The sequence below is a fragment of the Pimephales promelas genome, chromosome 6, assembly GCF_988280905.1.
Source record: "Pimephales promelas chromosome 6, fPimPro1.hap1.1, whole genome shotgun sequence".
In the NCBI taxonomy this organism is placed as follows: domain Eukaryota; kingdom Metazoa; phylum Chordata; class Actinopteri; order Cypriniformes; family Leuciscidae; genus Pimephales; species Pimephales promelas.
The window spans coordinates 18,613,943-18,633,060 of NC_142774.1; the positions used below are offsets into that span (position 1 = coordinate 18,613,943).

The window sequence follows — 19,118 nt, forward strand, 5'->3', positions numbered from 1 at the left end:
GAAACGCTGCTGTCAATCAACAATAGTGGGTGGGGATTCTGAGCGTGTGACGTCACATGGTCGAACGGCTCGATTGTGAGGCAGGGGAAAACATAAAGAGATTAAAACAAAACACTGGATGGATTTTTATCATTATATGGTTGTGTACAAGCACTGCCAACACACATTTCAGTATAATCAACTTCTAAAAGTGCATGTACCATTAAATGACTCCTTTAAAGAAAAATGGCTCCTGAGTTGACACCAATGTTCTGGGTGAACATTACATCTTAACACCAATAGCACTCACAATGTGATATAACAGTGTATCCGTGTGTGAGGCTGTGAGCACACCCCATAGGTCAGGTCTGGTGGATACACATTAACATTATACAGCAGAGCTTTAACTGCAAGGTTCTCCATGGCAACAGAAAGCCCAGCATCTGAACATTTTGAGCACCAAACCAGCAGCATATTTTCAGTGTTAAATGCATATGTGGAAATGATAGTAAGTCATTAATACGTCCATGTCAGTTTAATGAAGGATCACCATCATCATTTTGAACCCTGACACAGAACTTGTCCTAGAACACCATGAATATGTGACTGCTACAAACAAACTGGAAGCCTATGTCCCAGACTTTCTGTTGATAAAGACAGCCCTTTTCAATTTCCCCGGATAAATAATTCATGATGTACTTGTAAGCAGGTGGGTGAGCATTCTTTCTTAGTTTGAGGTTTCTGAGGAACTGCATTACTATTTTGTACCAAATTATTGTGTTTATTAAAGATAGCTGTGTCAGTGAGGGTTGAAACAGAGCTAAAGCTTGAGGATAAATAATAAGGGTTGACTTTTTCTAAACAAGATCGGGGCATAAGAACAGCAGCAAAATGTGTAACTTGTATTCAGCTGGTTAATTTGATAATGAGATCCTAAAGCAATAGCTTCTAGATGCATCCACAGACACTTTACAACATATCGTCTCAGATTATGACTGTAACCTATGTTCCCTGAGAACAGGGAATGAGACACTGCGTCGAATGACACTTTGGGGGGAATGCCTCAGGCGTGACAAGTGTCTGAAATCACGTCAATCACATTGCCCGGTGACAGCCCGTGAATCATTAATGTGAATGATTAACATGCGACCTGGAAGTATAAAAGGGTGCCTTGCAAACATGACAATATCCTTTCGTCTGAAGGGACTGTTCAATAGGAAAGCCCCGAGGCATGGCAAAGAGATGCAGTCTCGTTCCCTATTCTCAGGGAACATAGGTTACAGTCGCAACCTGAGATGGTCCCTTTGGAAAGGGAACTCGCACTGCATCGAATGACGCTTTGGGGAACGATATCTCCTCGCCGCCATGCTAAGAGGAGTGCATGCCCATTGGCAGTGACAACTAGAATCACTCACCCTCAGGTCACACTGGGCTGTCAATGACAGCATTCCCTACAGTCATAGCCCAATCTATAAGCCTCACAGGAAAACCTCATCTGGACATATGCCTTTAGGTAAGGCATCCAACCCGAGGGACTGCGAAGCTGGCAGTGAACCGCTCGGCCCGGATCTCAGAGACAGGATATCTCGGAGAGTATGACTCAGCAAGTGCTTTCCAACCCCTTACCAGCAAGGGTAGTTTCTCTACTCGATCCATGGATCTACCCAGTGTTTGTGTTTCAAAACACTGAGGAGGCCTGTGAAGGCCTAAGGGCTGATCTAACTGGTAGGCCTAACGAGAGGCCTACGACCGCCTGACCAGACTCAGGAGTCTGCATGCGCAAAGTGACCCTCAGTGAGGGGAGCACATGGTCCACTTGGTAGGCAAACCAGGCTGTAGGCAGGAAAAGTTTCCAGGAGGGAACCAGTAGCAGAGAATGAACAGGGTGCCAGGGTGCAAGCCCGCCTTTAGCAGCTGCCTAAGGCCAGCTGAAATTATAGCAAGAGGCCACTAGCTTCCTGAACCCAGCACTGCTTGGAAACCACTCACAGGGAGGCCTGGAGAGGCCTACTACCTGATAACGACAGTATGTGGGAAACCCTCCCTCAGGGAGGCCTGGTGAGGCCTACTACCTGACAGTTCCCATTCAGGGAGGCCTAGAGGGGCCTACTACCTGATAACCACAGTATGTGGGGAACTCACCTTCAGGGAAGCCTGGTGAGGCCTACTACCTGGTAACCACAGTACTTGGGAGTTCACCTTCAGGGAGGCCTGGTTAGGCCTACTACCTGGCAGTTTCCATTTAGGGAGGCCTGGTGGGGCCTACTACCTGATAATTACAGCATGAGAGAAATCACCTTCAGGGAGGCCTGGTGAGGCCTACTACCTGACATCCACAATATCTGGGAGCTCACATTCATGGAGGCCTGGTGAGGCCTACTGCCTGATAATAAGTCAGGCTAGCTGTCCAGTTGCCTGTCCTTGGGATTGCCTCCAGGGAGGCCTGGAGAGGCCTACTACCTGATAGCCAGCGTAAGTGGGAATTTGCCTTCAGGGAGGCCTGGAGGGGCCTACTACCTGACCACCACAATATGTGGGGAACTTACTTTCAAGGAGGCCAGGTGAGGCCTACTAGCTGATAGAAAGGCTATACTGCAACAAAGATACACTGTTGGGAACCATACTACACCAACATAACTATTGGGTTCATCCACATCGACCGGCAGAGGGTGGAAGCAGTCTGAATGGTGGCCTGGAGAGCTACTTTCATTTGCAGCGCAGCTCAGTAACCACCTAAGGGGCCCCACCCCCTGGTCGAGATCCCCCAGCAGATCGGCCTGGTATACCTGCAACACCCCCATGATGTGAAGGCTAGCGCCGGCCTGACCCCCTGAGGTGTATGCTCTGCCATTCAACTGGATAATATATCCTATTATCACCACCCTCATCAGCCATCTCCTGTTTGTCCGGGAGAGCGCTTGCTGTCGGATTAAGGGACTCCATCCATTTGCAGCTTACCCTATCCATTTGCAGCTTACCACAAGATTACACCCCTCTCAAGGCGATCGACGGGCTCCATTTGGAAACCAGCCATCCAGACGCTGAACTTTGAAGGGCGAAAAGCTGAAGGGTGAGAGAGGAGCGTTCACAACGAAAAATTCTCACAATTTGTACAGGCTTTTCTCTCGACAACTGCCTGTGCGAGCTCTTCCTTCCCAGACAGAAAAATGCACAGTTCTTGTGTGTCACCCGGCTTCAGATATCTTGAGCACAGGTCTGCACACTTCTGAAAGCATTTCATAATTTTCAAAGCGGTTACAGACAAAACAGTCCCTGAAGAAGAAAGGATATTGTCATGTTTGCAAGGCGCCCTTTTATACTATAAGGTCGCATGTTAATCATTCATATTCATGATTCACAGGCTGTCGCTGGTCAAAGTGATTGATGTGATTTGATTGTGATTTCAAACACCTGTCACGACTGAGGCGTTCCCCACAAAGTGTCATTCGACGCAGTGCGATTTCCTTTTCAAAAGGAAACTACCTTCATGGATTTTGCAGAAACAGGTTGGTTGGAGACAGATGTTTGACAAAGACACACAAACAGACGTTTATACTTTATTCACACCTGCTAAACATAATATGATTTGAATAAATGTGCAAAACTGAATGTTGTTTGTTGTTCTTTAGGGTTTTTATAACTTTATATAATGTTTCAGGATGTGATTGCAAGCTGGTTCCTTAAGAAGGGGAACGTAATGCTGTGCCTGTGTTTTTGTGTTGATACTATGGGCATTGTTATCAGCATAACTGGTGTCTTAGCAAGACGGCAAACTATGGCGTCAAATGCGGAGTGCCCTAATGCATAAAAGGGTGCCTGAGTTACACGTCATCAACTTGTTTGTCTGATCGAGGCGTACAGGCTTGAACGGAAGCATGGCAACAAGACACAGTATCTAGTTCCCCTTCTCAGGGAACCGAGTTGCATTCGCAACCTGAGACGTTCCCTTTCAAAACAAAATTTCATCATCGCGTCTTGGTGTTGACGCTTTTGACGTTCAGGAATACATCCATTGTGGCATCACAGTGTAACACGCCTCATCCATGATGGTGATGGAATCAGCCCTATTAGCCTATTACATTTACATTTATTCATTTAGCTGATGGTTTTATCCAAAGCGACTTACAATTGCTATATATCAGAGGTCAGAGGTCGCACACCTCTGGAGTAACTAGGGGTTAAGTGTCTTGCTCAGGGACACATTGGTGTCTCGCAGTGGATTCGAACCTGGGTCTCTCACACCAAAGGCATGTGTCCTATCCACTGCACCATCACCACCCCACTATTAGCCTTGTCGGGGAGACCTGAGACTTATATTTTATCTTTTAAAAAGGCGCTTAATAGGTTCCCTTTTAATGACTTCCTCATCTAATAAGTGGAAAAACGTAATCTTTGGTGGGAAGACAATAGCGATTAAGTATTTGCAATGAATTTTAATTTATTTGTGATGTTTTTTGGTGCCAATGAACCGAGATGCTGGAATAGGCTCCAGCAAATATGTGAATCTACACAGGACAAGTGGTTTGCAGAATTGACAGCTATTTTGAGGCATTAATTGATTTGTTTCCCTTTAAAATATTGTATCCTTTTTTTTAATTTCACAAAAAAGTATATGAAATTATCAAAAATTTCAAAAAATATTTAAAATCATTGCAAAGACTTAATAAACAAGTTGGCACCTTCATGGTAGCCAATTCTAAAATTCTTGACTGAGCTTTATTTCTCAGAAATAGTTTAAGAACATTTCTGAAAGTCTGACATAACTTTACATACTTTACTTTACTTAGAGAAATGATTGGAGGAGACAGTTTTCAATCTGTCTCTGCAATCCTGACCCTGGTGTAAGCTAGTAAGATGAATTCAATTGTTTTTTTTAGAATCATCTGAACATTGATGTGTGAACCATATATGCACACAGAGTTTGTTTTGTTTAGACATATCTTATTATGTTTGCAAGACCATGTCTGCTCTAGATAAATAAAACCATACTGCTTTTGAAACAATGGTTGTTTTCTGTAGTCTAATTTTGATCTACAGCTAAAGATCGAGCACTGGATCAGGTGAATACTAGCCACATCTGTTTTTCATTCAGACTGAGGTGTAATTGTACCTTTTTAGTTTCCTGGATTTTATTATGTTTGTCTGTTTGGCTCTGACTTTCTCTGTCTGCTCATCCATTTCACATTCAGCCAACCATTATTCATTCAGGACGTTTGCTCGGACGTTCTTTCATTGTTCTTCTCTAATCTCAGCCTCTTTAAGTTAGACACATTACAACTGAGAAAAATACAGAGAATAGTTGCTACATTATTCACACTTTTCTCCCATTATTTTCTTTCCTTTTGTAAGATATAACATTCAGAGTATTCGTTTGTTTCAGTACTTCTTAGCAGTCTTTAGCTCTAATAGGACCACACAATTTTGGCAGCATATAGTGTTTTGCTTTCCTCCCCAGGCAGATCTGAGTGTATTTGAATTATGATTGGGCCTGTCTCCATTATGATAAGATTTGTAAATGAACTGAAGATGTGGGGAATGACTTATGTGAGCACATCTGGCTCTTCTATCATTAGATGGAAAATATCTTCTCTATGCTCTGACCCGTGGGTTTCCAACCTAGTACCTAGATTAGTCAATTCCATTTGAGGATTTATATTATCTTTCCACCCAGACTCTGGCTGGTTCTTGTTAGCAATGGGTCCTTTTTGAATTCATAGTCTCATTTCTATTGTTATTCTAAAATAAACAAAAGATTACTTTTGGATTAATAGGTTTTCTCTGGCATGGCACATATCTGGTATTGCCAAGAATTCATACTCTTTATAGTGATAATTCACTAATAGAAATGACTAATAAATATCAATGACTAAATAAGTATTATTAATAACACCAGAAATATTAACTTCTGAATAAAAAACTCCTTATTGAAGTAGCCGATGTTTAAAAATGTTGAATTCTTTAAATTTTTTTACATGTCCTTAAGATAATTATTAAATATCTAATATTTCACTTCAGTTATCATTTTAGAGTGAAAAAGATTGTTTTTGTTTGTTTAGGTGGAAGTGATCCTTCACAGCTAAGTTTTCCGCAGCCCCAACTATTTTAGTCCCTTAAAACGACAGCTGTCTGCAAGTGTTGGCAGGAACCTTAAGTAGCAGTATTAAAGACAACAATTAATTTGTCAAGGGGTCTGAGCCCATCATGAAACTTCTAACATACCTTCTCTAAAATCTTTCCACTCTTCTAACTGCACAAGGAAAATACTTCCAGTCAGCTTGGCCCACTCTAGTAAAAAAAAAAAAAAAAAAAAAACTATACCAAAATGTATTTAAAATACGTTTATTTCATACTTAGTGTTCTACAAATCCAACATTAAACTTCAGAAGATGTTTCTTCAACCCCACCCCATAGTGCATTACAGCGTAATAAATGGTTTTAGCAAACATCTTATTTGTGAGGACTAAACAGTAAGAGTGCTAAATAGAGACTTACAGCTTATCTAGGTAATTTCTGACATTAACAAGACATTAAGTTCTATGACCATTTCAATTGAAAAACATTTGCATATGAACAAAGAGCTATATGCACTAACTGCATGCAAAACTGTTTTGATCAGAACAAAAGGGTAAGCAACTGTAGTATAAAGAGTTCAAATCAAAGATGACCAATTTTATTAATTCTCATGTTTTTTGTTTGTCTCAATCACAATGTTTCACTGTTGGTAACAAGGAAGAGTAAAAGCTGCTATGAAGTCTCATGATTGATCAGTGCCATAGCAGCTTTATTGATTATTAATCTGTCATCATTTTGTGTCTGCTATCATGATCAATCATAAAATAGATGAGAGTCCCAAAAGAAAGTGTGTGTGTGTGTGTGTGTGTGTGTGTGTCTGTGACTCACACAGAAAGTTTTCACAAAAAGCCTTTTCTATGAATTCTCAGAGGGTCTGTATAGTTCATTTTTCATAGACCGATAGGCCATCTATTATGTCATGCCTACGCTAAATAGCTTTAGACTGATGTCTGTTATATAATGCAGCATTGATGGAAATCTATTTTGGCTAATACACATATTTATTGAAGAATTTTAGACAAATAACTTAAAATGACTTCCGCAGTATTAGAACACTACAAAAAGTGTGGGAGTAAAAAAAAATATATCAGTTTACAGACTTTTTTATCAAGCTCTGTTTCAATATCCTTGAGAACTGCTCTGCTTCAGTGTGTGTGAGTGTGTTTCAATACTTCATCTTACTGAATAAACATATCTTGGAGCAGAATCATATGAATAGGAATGTTCAGGCTCCCTGTTCAAACACTTCAGTAGTTTGTTTAGTGCAGATCAAATCATCACCATTCAGAGAGTAGAGGGAAGGACTACACTGATTGTTCAGTGGAAGAGAAAAACAAAAAGGATAATTGATATAATAATAATATTCCTTTAAATTGAATGCTGATCAAGCCCATTTACGATTTTGTTCCTCAAATTCTGTTCACACTGTCATTTAGCAAGTGCTAGATTTGTTACATGTTCAGAAAGTGTATTAATCCAGTTTATTAGCCTTAGTTGTTATTGAGCTTCAACATAATGTCAAGATCATTTCTTATGCTACAACTGAGAGTATAAAGGTGTTCCTGAATAGAAGAAAATACTAAAAGTTGTACTCAGGACATCAATTAAAGTTATTCAATCCTTTTTTCTATGGCGGTTCTAAATTCCTCTCCTTCAAACTGATCTTGCTTCTGCGAGCTAAGCAAAAATGAGAAGCCGTTGCACATCCTGTCTTTGATTAATTCATGATAGAGTGGACGTTCTATATGAAGCTGTGCCATTAGACACATTCTTTATCATCATTCAGATTTAGACAAGGGAGATACAGATAGACTCTAGAGTTAAAGCTCAGAATCCAGATTTATTTTCACAGTTTGTGTTAAAAAATGTTACATTTTTAGTAACATACAAAAATAAATTCGATCTAATATATACATTATGAACAGTAATATTGTGGAACATTTAAAATATTTGTTATTAATTTTAAATAAACGTTTTCTATTTATGAAATGTAATCTAAAATAAATAAAATGGCTAATATGAAATAATATTCCCATGATTGGAAAGCTGAATACTTAGTTATTTTCTCCAGTCTTCGGTGTCACATGGTCCTTCAGTAATTATTATGCTGATTTGGTCAAAACATTTTTAGTGCAATGACGTAAACAATATATAATTAACATTTTCCATGTTTAAGAACATAATTTAATGTTATTAAATACAACTTTTTAAGATATATAAACTTTGTAATTCATTAAATACTTTAATAGTATTTTTAATAATATAATACTTTTTAAAGGCATGGGCAAGTATGAACAACGTAAGATAAGATGGTGAACCTCTTTCACTGGCTCTTGGCCATTGGAGCATCTTTATCATTCAACTCTGCATTTTTTTAAATAGAATAGAATGGAATAGAATAGAAAGAATAGAATAGAATAGAATTGAATTGAATTGACGTGGAGAGAGCAGCACAACAACACAAATTTCTTAAGCAGTGCAACTAAAATGAAAAACATTTTCTTTTTGAATCTGATCTGTGTTTTGTTGTAATGTTGCCTCTGTACTCAGAGAGATTGTTTGTCCAGTTCTCTACTAAACTACCTACTATAGCTCAATAAACTCCCCACTGGAAGGGTTTCAGGACAAATACGGCGGATACAACTCAAGTCACTGTATGAGCTTTTATTTTTCACACACAATACTCATCCACAAACTAGCCTGAAAGCTACTGCTATGCTAGCCTGTTAGCTGGATTAGTGACATTATTAGTTAGGTTGTAAACCTGAAATGAAACAGAAACACCAGGAATAAATAATAAATTTACACAATTATGTGATATTAAGATGTTTTCTCTCAATTGTTAACAATGCTAGATTACAGTCACTCACCGGCAAGGCGTACCAGTCCTGAACATCGACTAAACGAAAATGAAACTTAAAGGTGAAACGCCTGCGCACTTAAACTAATTAAAGTTACACAGCCAAATAGAAAAGATGCTAACTGCCTTGTAAGGATATAACATATTTCACTAAATATAACATAAATATACCCCATTTGGAACATGTCAGTAAATGTACACACTTATTTTCTCAAATACACTATAACATAATGTTAACATCCATCCCTAAATATATATTTTTGAATCTCCCTCTTAATATAATTATATATATCTCACTAGTTCCACCTACTGGAAAGTTCTACACCTCCCACTTGGTCTACTGATTCTGGAATCCAAGTAGGCCACCATAAAACACACATTGTCATTGATGACATTATATCCTTCTTTACCGAAACACACTACCAGCCTTCAGGAGGATGGTAGTGGGGAGAGTCTTGATCCTTCACCGAAACACACCATGGTGGGGATCCCTTTCCAACCCGAAACACACCATGGTGGGGACTATTTTCCAACCGAAACACACCATGGTGGGGACTATTTTCCAACCGAAACACACCATGGTGGGGACTACTTTACTGTTCCTCCACTGGAAGTAGAACCACCAACCTCCTAACGTTCCTATGGAGGATGGTGGAGGGATAGTTCTCCATACCTTGGGTTTTCTTGATCTGTCCACCAAAAACTGGACAGCTTCGGCATGTTCTCACCCTCACGTCTCGTACTACACCTTTCACATCAGGACACAACATCCACGACTCGACCCAGCCTGAACTGGCCCCTCAGCGCATTCTGGTCAGCCAACCAAACCAGGTCCCCCGCAGCAACATTTCTAGCAGGTGCGTGCCACTTCTGACGTATGTAGAGACCTGGACCTGCCAACTGGCTCCACCGCTTCCAGAACTTGTCAACCTCGATTTGGATTGCTCTCAACCGCACAAAAGGGTAAGTTGGATACTGAAACCCTCGGGAGTCCCCAGTGGGTCCTGAGCGACCAAGCAGAAGAGAGTTAGGAGTGATGACTTCCACAGTCTCATCTTGTACCTGGGCCCTGGCACCGATTGGTCTCTCATTTGACAGGTTAGCCGCAAGGTACAGGAGGGTTTGGAACTCTAACGCTGTCAGGTTACCTTCTTCGCCAACACTGCTTAACGCTCTCTTGAGTACACGGACAGCTGCCTCAGCTGCACCATTTCGGTGGGGAGAGTCCGCCGGGTGAAACACCCACATCCAATCAGTTCCCACAGCTGCCGCCTTCTTCTGGACCTGATCCTTGTCGATGCCACTTAAGAACTCATAAAGCTCCTGTAATACTGGTCTGGCGCCCACAAAGTTTGTCCCTTGATCCGACCAGAGCTTTCTTGGGTGACCCCTGAGAGCAGTGAAGCGCTGGTATGCTTTCAGGAATCCTTCCGTCGACAAATCTTCCACAATGTCAGCATGTACTGCCCTCGAAGCCATACAGCTGAATACTACACCCCAGATTTTCATCTTTGTTCTTCTTCTTACATTATCCTTAACAACATATGGTCCGAAAAGGTCCAATGTTGTATATTCAAAAGGTGCGGCTGGTACAGTTCGTTCGAGGGGAAGCTCACTCATCACCTGTTTACACATTCTCGCTTTGGTCTTTCGACAGTGCATACAGGAGTCAATGACTTTTCTGGCAATCCTTGGTCCCATCACCACCCATGCTTTAGACCTCACCCGGAGGAGTGTGCCAGCAACACCCTCATGGTTAACCTCATGGGCTTCTCGTGTGAGAAGGGTGCTAATCCACGCATTGTAAGGGATCAGGGGAACACCGGCATCTCCTTGGGTAATGGTCTGGACTCTACCATAGCATTTTAGGAGCCCAGAAGCTTCATCCTTGCTGACAACAAGTCTGTTTAGCATTGTCACAGGAAACGTAACTCCCTTCTGAGCGGCTAGGCACAGGTCTTGGAATGCAGCTTTCCGTTCCTTAACTGTCAATACTGCCTCCCACTTTGCTGGTATTGAGGTCCTGCTTGCACAGGCCAACCACTTCTTCACAGCTCTGCGGACATAACCAACCACCCCACAAAGCTTAGCTAGAGAACTGCACCTTGTTGGTTCAACTTGGTCTATGAGCATAGCTCCCCACAGCGTCTCTGCTTCTTCAGACTCAGCTAAGGTCAATTTTCCATTTTCTGGAGACACTGAAACCCTGCTTATTTCATCTGTAGCTATTGGATCTTCACCACCAGGACTATCGGGATTCAACTGCTTCTTGGCTTGAGTTCTGGTGAGGACTGCTGAAAAGGCCTTTCTCTGGAGTTTACTCACCACCTCCCTAGCATCAGCTGCCACTTCTGAAGCAGACTTCATGGGCCAATCCTCGACTGGACTAGACAGGAACTTGGGACCTTCCTGCCACAAAGAGTTCTCATCTAAAGAATCAGGAGAGCACCCCCTTGTGACTAAATCAGCGATGTTGACTTCGCCAGGGATCCACCACCAGTCAGTTACGGGTCCAGCCTTCTGAATCTCTCCGACTCTGTTCGCAAAGAATGTTTGGAATCCGTAACTCTCTCTCTGGATAGCCCCCAACACCGTCTGACTGTCGATGAAGTGGTACCACCTTCCCACGTTTAACCGTCCATGCTTCAATATGTATCCCTTTAGACGTGTAGCGAAGACAGCTCCGCATACCTCAGCTTTGACAGCGTCACCTTTTTGGTTGAGGGGGGTTAACTTGGCTTTCGACTCTACCAGACGGATGACCACACCATTTGATGTCTCCCACCGCAAGTATAGTACAGCGCCATAAGACTCACAGCTCCCGTCAGAAAACGTGATTCCCCAGGGTGTACCCCTCCAGTCAGGGGGTGTGAGGCTCCTGTGAAATTTAATGCTACTCAAACGAGTGTACTCCTTGAACAGTTCAATTGCCTTTCCCCTGAGCTCGTCAGACAGAGGTTCATCCCAGGTGTCTTTATTAAGCTTGCCAGCTTCCTGGAAAGCTCTTCTCACAAGGATCACCCCTTTCTGCTTCACAGGCGTAACTAGACCGATCGGGTCATACAACCCGGCGATTTGGCTCAGTAGGACGCGACGAGTCAGTGGGTTCGGTGTCTTTACTTCCACTTCCTCTTCAGTGAGGTCAATCTCAGTCCTCATCTTCTTCTTCCTTCTGGAGAAGTTGATGGAGACCATTACAAAGAGTTTGTCCTCCTGCACGAGGTAACCAACCCCCAGAGCTTTGTTATCTTCCTCCCTTAGTTGGTTGGGCAAAATCAGAGTCATTTGCTTGGACTCTGCCCCGTCCCGCCTCCCACTTTGACCGGACCGGACCCAAGGTTTGAGGTAAAAGCCTCCTGCTTTCAGTATTTTTTCTACTCCTGCTTGGATCTTGTCTAGACAGCGTGGGTCATTGTGGGACGTCAGGAGGTCATCTACATAGGAATCTTCCTCGATGACTCTTCTTTCCTCCTTCATATCAGAGAACTGGGGTAACTTTGCGGTCTCCCGCATGGCAACCTGTGCAATGCACCCCGCTGGTTTGTCTCCCATGTTCACTCTCACGACAGCATAATCCTCAATTTCATCCTCTGGTGAGTCTCTCCATAGAAACCGATGCACATGGACCTCTTGTTCCTCCAGCCAAACCGAGTTGTACATCTTTGTGACGTCTCCAATGGTGGCATGTCTTCCTTCTCGGAATCTGAGGAGCACTGCTCTGATGGGATTTAGGACGTCTGGGCCTTTGAGCAAAATACTATTCATGCTTACGCCCCTAAACTCCTGGCTGCTGTTCCAGACGAGACGCACCGGCGTAGTCACTGAGTGGGGATTTGGAGCGGTTAAGTGGCTCACCCACCACACTGCACCTTTCCAGCTGTCCATCACGTCTTTAGTGAGCTTAACAGCAGCACCTCTCCCCACCATCTCGTGGACTTGCCTTTTGTAAGCCTCTTTCCACAGGGGGTCTCTCTCAAGCCGCTTCTCAGCCCTCAGGAAAGTTGCTTCCACAGCTTTTCGGTTGTTGGGAAGAGAGGCTGGGTCTTCCTTCCAGGGATACTTCGCATCCCAGTGTGGCTGGTCATTGTGAGCGTCTCCCTCCCTGTAGGTTAGACCTGCCTTTATTATCTCCAGCTCTTTCTCATCAGCCAAAGACATCTCCTTCCCTCCTGGTGAGCACTTTCCGCAGCGACACCCTCCACAGGTAGGGTCACAGGCAGCACCGATGCTATCCCATTTTAGCCACTCAAGGATTTCTTTATTGCACACTGCTGTCGTTCGAACTTCTACACTGCTTTCTTGCTCCAAGTGGCATCCTGGCCTTCCCACGAATTGTTCCTTTACTTGGACGGCTACAGACCTCATTGAGTGAGCAAAGTGCGTCTCTGACTGCCATGTGGTCACTGCCACTTCTTCAAAGAGGTCTGGATGGACACCACTCACAATCTTACCAAGAGGACCATCCCACAACACCAGGTCGCCGACCCTTTGCAGCCTTTGTGGAGCTAATTGACCTTCTCGAGTACTGATCAATAGATCGATCTTCTCTGGGCGGGCCAGTTCTCCCGGCTTAGTTTCAGGGAAGAACTGCTCTAATCGCTCTGATCCCACCACTCGATCCACTTTGGCGATGTCTTCCATCCCGTAGCAGATCATCTTATGAAGTTTCAGGGTTCCTCTTGAGGTCCACACCTTTATTGTCACAAGATACCTTTTTGTATCAACCTTCACCTTCATTGTGCCGACCCCATACACGACAAGGGATATTGGTTCACCTGTCAGTCCAAGCCTTTCTGCAGCTTGGTGTGTAATATAGTTTGTGTCAGACGCGAGATCGACCAAGGCTCCAAGACTGTCTCCCCTCTTTGTTGTGACAGGTACGAGCATCATGAGGACTGGATGTTCTTTCAAGCCACTTTGTCCTATTAGACTCTTGCCAGAACACACTGTTGACATTGCCTTGTTAGTACAGGCTTTACGCACAGCCTGCAACTGGTGGGGAGTCAGTCCCAACTCTGCAAACACAGCCTCTTGCTCCTCCGTCGGACCACGAGGTCCCCTCTTTTCCCCTGCTTTGTTTTCCCTCTTCATAGCATCCTTCTCAGCTGATGCCTTAGGGCAGAGGAAATAGTGGTGGTCCACTGGAGTGTTGCTTTTCTTACACTCCTCCTTACGACAAAGGAACTTTGAAGTGCAGCCACTGTCTAACCCGTGAACATCTAAGCACTTTGTACATGCTTTCGCCTTTTCCAAGAGAGATTTCTTCTCAGACAGACTGGCCTTCCTGAAAGCTTTACAGCGAAACAGTTTACCTCCATGTTCTTCATTACTACACACAGGACATGCTAACTGCTTGGAGTCTCTTTTGACTTCACTCGCCGTAGTCTTAGTGAACGACTTTTTCTCTTTCCATCTGTCACTTGGTTTCTCCCGGTAGCTTGATCGCTCAGGAGTATTAGCAGGCCATGGCTTGCTGGGCAGCAACTGCTCCAACCTCACGAGCAACGACTTTTGGTCTTCCAGAAACAGCAAGAGCCTGTCAAAACGGTTTCCTGGGTGGACGACATCAACAGGGTCTCTCACACACATGAGCCACTCTCTTTTCATGACATCAGGGAGTTTGCTCTCTAAAGACCGTATCACCAGCTGATTTTGTAGAGCGTCTGCACACCCTAGGTCCATGAGGTCCAATGCTGCCCTCTCCACCGCTAGGATCAACTCTAACGTCTCTCGTGGCTGGTGGTTCTTGACAGCAGGTCGTGATTGAAGCTCCAACACAATCTCTTCTGCCGTTTGTGCTTTGTCACCATAACGGTTTTCTAATTCCCTGAAGATGTCGTTTGCATCTCTGCAGCGCAACAGTCTGAGCTCACTTTTCACAGACTCGTCAATACTGTCTAGCAAGTGAAGTTTCTTGCATTCCCTTGACCCTGTAGGTTCTGCCTGCATCTGGATACTCTCCCATTCAGCCTTCCAACGCCAATAGTCCCTCCTGTCCCCGGAGAACTTAGGCAAGCTTATTGGTGTGAGCCTTATTTTTGGTCGGGCCCATTGAGAGCCATCATCTCCACCAGCGTACAAACCAGAGCTGTTGTATGGCATGCTACTACCTTGTCCCGTGCTGAGATAGACGGGTGGGGCAGTGCGATCACTCATTAGTTGTGGTGTGCTAGCATGTGATGGAGGTCGGGCGAAACTGACCCCAAGTCCACTATCAGCCCGCCTTGTCTGCAGGTTGGACTGTAACGTTCCTTGGGGGGGTCTGTTCGTGGTAGATGCTACATACCTACTCTGAGGTGGACTAGTGGCAGAAGCAACTTGAGCAGCACGTGTAGAGATGCTTGGTCTGTCGGAGAACATGGATAAAGGAGCACCTGTAACATATGTGGTTCTTTGGTAGTCAGTGCGCGGATTAATGAAAGTATGCTTGGTGTTAACAGGTGGAGTAGCAATAGCAAGGCTTAGTGGTTGAGAAAAGGTAATGTTATCTGCAGCTGTAAGGCTGTCGATATTTGTTGTGACAGGCCCACCAACCACATCATCACCTCCCACATCTTCGTCCTCGTCCTCCTCACCTCCATCTACATCATCTTTTAGTTCTGTACGGTTCCTTTTCATGACCTCATTCTCTCGTCGGCATGTCCACTCATCCATCAGTTGCTCCTTGTCCTCTTTTAACGATAAAAATAGCATCCACTTCTCCTTTCCAAGTGGCCGATAGTCTCTCCAAGTGTACAAAGCCTCCTTGAGTTCATGGAGTTTCCTATCCAGCTTACCACTCTCGACCCCTTGTTGCGCCCATGGCACTATATTACTTTTCCCGAACGCCTCAGACTGATCAAGAGCAGACTTGAACTGTTTTACAAGAGCGTCTATGTCCGGCCCTGCATACTTGGACCATAGGATTTCCATGATCTTGCTTTCAGTTTCAAAGAACCTTTGCTCACTGGCATCTCTCTTCGCCAGGGCGTCCTGCAACTCACTGTCATCACCAGTAGGGTCTGTTTGGGTCTGTGCATCAACATATTCATTACTGACATCGAGGAGTTTGTCGTAATCATCCTTCAATTTCACTAACTCTTCTGTCAACTCAACTTCACGTAGACGGCCAGCACAAACGTTAAGGCGGTTTATCCGTATTGTAAAATTTCGTTGTGCATTTGAGCGTTTCCGCTTTAAGCTCTCCAGATCTGACTTATCATCTGCCATTTTGTTCTTGTATTTATATTCTTACTTCTTATTTCTTTTTATTTATTTAATCTTATTTCTTTTTTGTGAACAGAATCCGAAAAATCACCTTTTAGCAAAATGACTCGTTCAAATGACTCGTTCAAATGAATCGTTCTCGAATCGTTCAAAAGAATCGTTCATCCGTGAACAACACAAACGTCTTCGTCAGCGGTTATGGCTTAAATCGGCGTTACAAAGTCACTATATTAGCCCCGCGGCTGTCATCATTATCCACACAGTCTTACTCACGGTTGTGGAAGTTATTCAGCCCTTCAACATGACTTCAGCTCCTCCGTTGTAGTAGTTTTGTTGACGGCCTCTTCAGAATCTGATTTTCCGATCCCGGCGTCGTCATCAACAACGGCTCTCCTCCGCTCAGGTCCGTGTTCTCTCAAGCACGGCTCCGACGACGGTTTACAACTGTCCAGTTCTCTACTAAACTACCTACTATAGCTCAATAAACTCCCCACTGGAAGGGTTTCAGGACAAATACGGCGGATACAACTCAAGTCACTGTATGAGCTTTTATTTTTCACACACAATACTCATCCACAAACTAGCCTGAAAGCTACTGCTATGCTAGCCTGTTAGCTGGATTAGTGACATTATTAGTTAGGTTGTAAACCTGAAATGAAACAGAAACACCAGGAATAAATAATAAATTTACACAATTATGTGATATTAAGATGTTTTCTCTCAATTGTTAACAATGCTAGATTACAGTCACTCACCGGCAAGGCGTACCAGTCCTGAACATCGACTAAACGAAAATGAAACTTAAAGGTGAAACGCCTGCGCACTTAAACTAATTAAAGTTACACAGCCAAATAGAAAAGATGCTAACTTGTAAGGATATAACATATTTCACTAAATATAACATAAATATACCCCATTTGGAACATGTCAGTAAATGTACACACTTATTTTCTCAAATACACTATAACATAATGTTAACATCCATCCCTAAATATATATTTTTGAATCTCCCTCTTAATATAATTATATATATCTCACTAGTTCCACCTACTGGAAAGTTCTACATTGTTGGCTGCAGGTGCTTTCCATCTATGGATTTATTCCACTCCCATTTGACACTAGTTTGTTTTAAATATTGTAACTGAATATAATTACTCTAAACAAGCACCCAGGTGGCTTTTTCTGGGTTAAGAGTATATACAACACTACATGTCTACATGGAATCTTGCGCTTTTGGGCTAATTCTACACATACACATGCATATATTTGACAAAATCTCACTGAAATCCTAATCTCACGCAGCCGCAGGTCATGCTTTTATAACTTTCGCTGACACATACACAAAGATAGATTTAAGACATAGTGATAGAATTAGAGTGTTGTATTCTGAATAAGTTAAGTTTCAGACCCCTTTGATGACCCTGTATGCCTACAGGAACCTTAATTCCCCATCCGTATCTGAATGACGTACATGCTGGCATATCATCTCCGTCTTAAACACAGTATATTCACAATCTAATAAACAAGCTTTGTTCTTGAGCTTAGGCCACTGTGCCATAGATACTCTACAAAAAGTACATGCTGGACTATTATTTGTATTTGTACATTATGTGTATGTGTAATGCACAGTAATGCATATTTAAGGTTAAATCACCAAAAGCATGAGCGTGCTAACTTCAGAGATGGGTCAATGATAAAGAAAAAGAAATAAAAATCTTCGTAAGTAGTTTTTGCATTGGCTAATGTATGGTCCCTTCTCACACTTTAGTTTAATTCTGCTTATTAGCATGCATATATCAGCTGTTTATAAAGCACATATTAAGGCCTTATTATGAATGACCATATTCTACATCTTTTAATCCTACCCAATACTTTACACCTTTCTTTACTGTTAACTATTAATAAGCAATAATTAGCAGTTTATTGGGTAAACATTTTAGTTAGTGAAAATTGGACCCTAATCTAAAGTGTGTCCATTATATTTTGATTTTCCATTTACTCCAGTTGTAAAAAAAAAAAAAAAAAATCCACAGTAGCTTTTCTGACTTTCCAAAAAAGGAATCAAAAAAATGAGACTTGAGAAATTGATTATGCAGAAGAGAGAAAAATTGTAAATTTGCTGCAGGGTTAATCAGCTTTCCCATAATTTAATACCAATGTAATCTTACCCAAAGAATAGTGTTATAAATATACATTCAATTAAAAAAAGAAATGATTTTGAAATTAATAACTGCGGAAATGCATCATCACAGTCTTAAAAAAGGTCAATAATAATAATTATTATTATTTAAAAAATATGACTTGTTGCTTATTATTATGTGAAAAAGTTTTGTCAGCCAAATATGTTATTACTTTTTAATTACTTTAGTTAAACAACTGAAAAATAAATAACCTAATGTTTTGTTTTTTTTAATTCAATTAAAACGTTTTCTTGAAAATAGTTTAGCAAAACCCTATATAAAACCAACATGAATACAAAAGTACATTTCTTAGAATTACTCACATGTGTAAACTAAAATGTGTCATCATCACAGACACTCTTTTATGTCACTGAACCAGATAAAAGTTTTTTAATTGACATTTGTGGTAAATGTCAGGAATTTTAAAAGCCATTATCATCTTTCACTAATGTTGTGTCTTTCCCTGGAAACACGCCTGCTCGGAGAACTACACAGACCCCGTCCCCTGTGAGAAAAAGGGGCATCATTATGAGAGTGGAAGAAGGTGTCTGGGCGTCTCATTACCGTGTGACCCTCTGTCATTAATACCCGTTTGTGGAGAGGCAGAAAAAGAAGGCCGCAATCAATCAGATGAGATTTTGCTTCACATATAAACAGGTCTGATGAATGGTTGCCGTTTAAAGTGGGGCGACAGACTTACCACAATTTTCACTAAGTGTCTGGGCATAGAGTCTGTGCCTTTACTGCCAGATGGCTTTAGAATACAATCCAGTATTTTTTTATTTTTTTTTTCAGAGTTTCAAGTCTGTGTGAACATATGT

At 42.3% G+C, this 19,118-nt stretch overlaps 2 protein-coding genes across 3 annotated transcripts in view; one reads left to right on the forward strand and one right to left on the reverse strand.

The window, feature by feature from the left end:
- The window catches only part of kcnq5b (potassium voltage-gated channel, KQT-like subfamily, member 5b), a 172,553-nt gene that overhangs the window by 74,927 nt on the left and 78,508 nt on the right, over window positions 1-19,118 (forward strand). The window lies entirely within an intron of this gene.
- Window positions 8,614-17,182, reverse strand: LOC120466002 (uncharacterized). The gene is made up of 2 exons (XM_089132224.1): window positions 16,873-17,182; window positions 8,614-16,766 (listed from the first exon to the last, which is right to left on the reverse strand). The coding sequence occupies exon 2, from the start codon at window positions 16,118-16,120 to the stop codon at window positions 9,668-9,670; it is 6,453 nt and encodes a 2,150-aa protein (XP_088988350.1). The 5' UTR covers window positions 16,121-16,766; window positions 16,873-17,182; the 3' UTR covers window positions 8,614-9,667.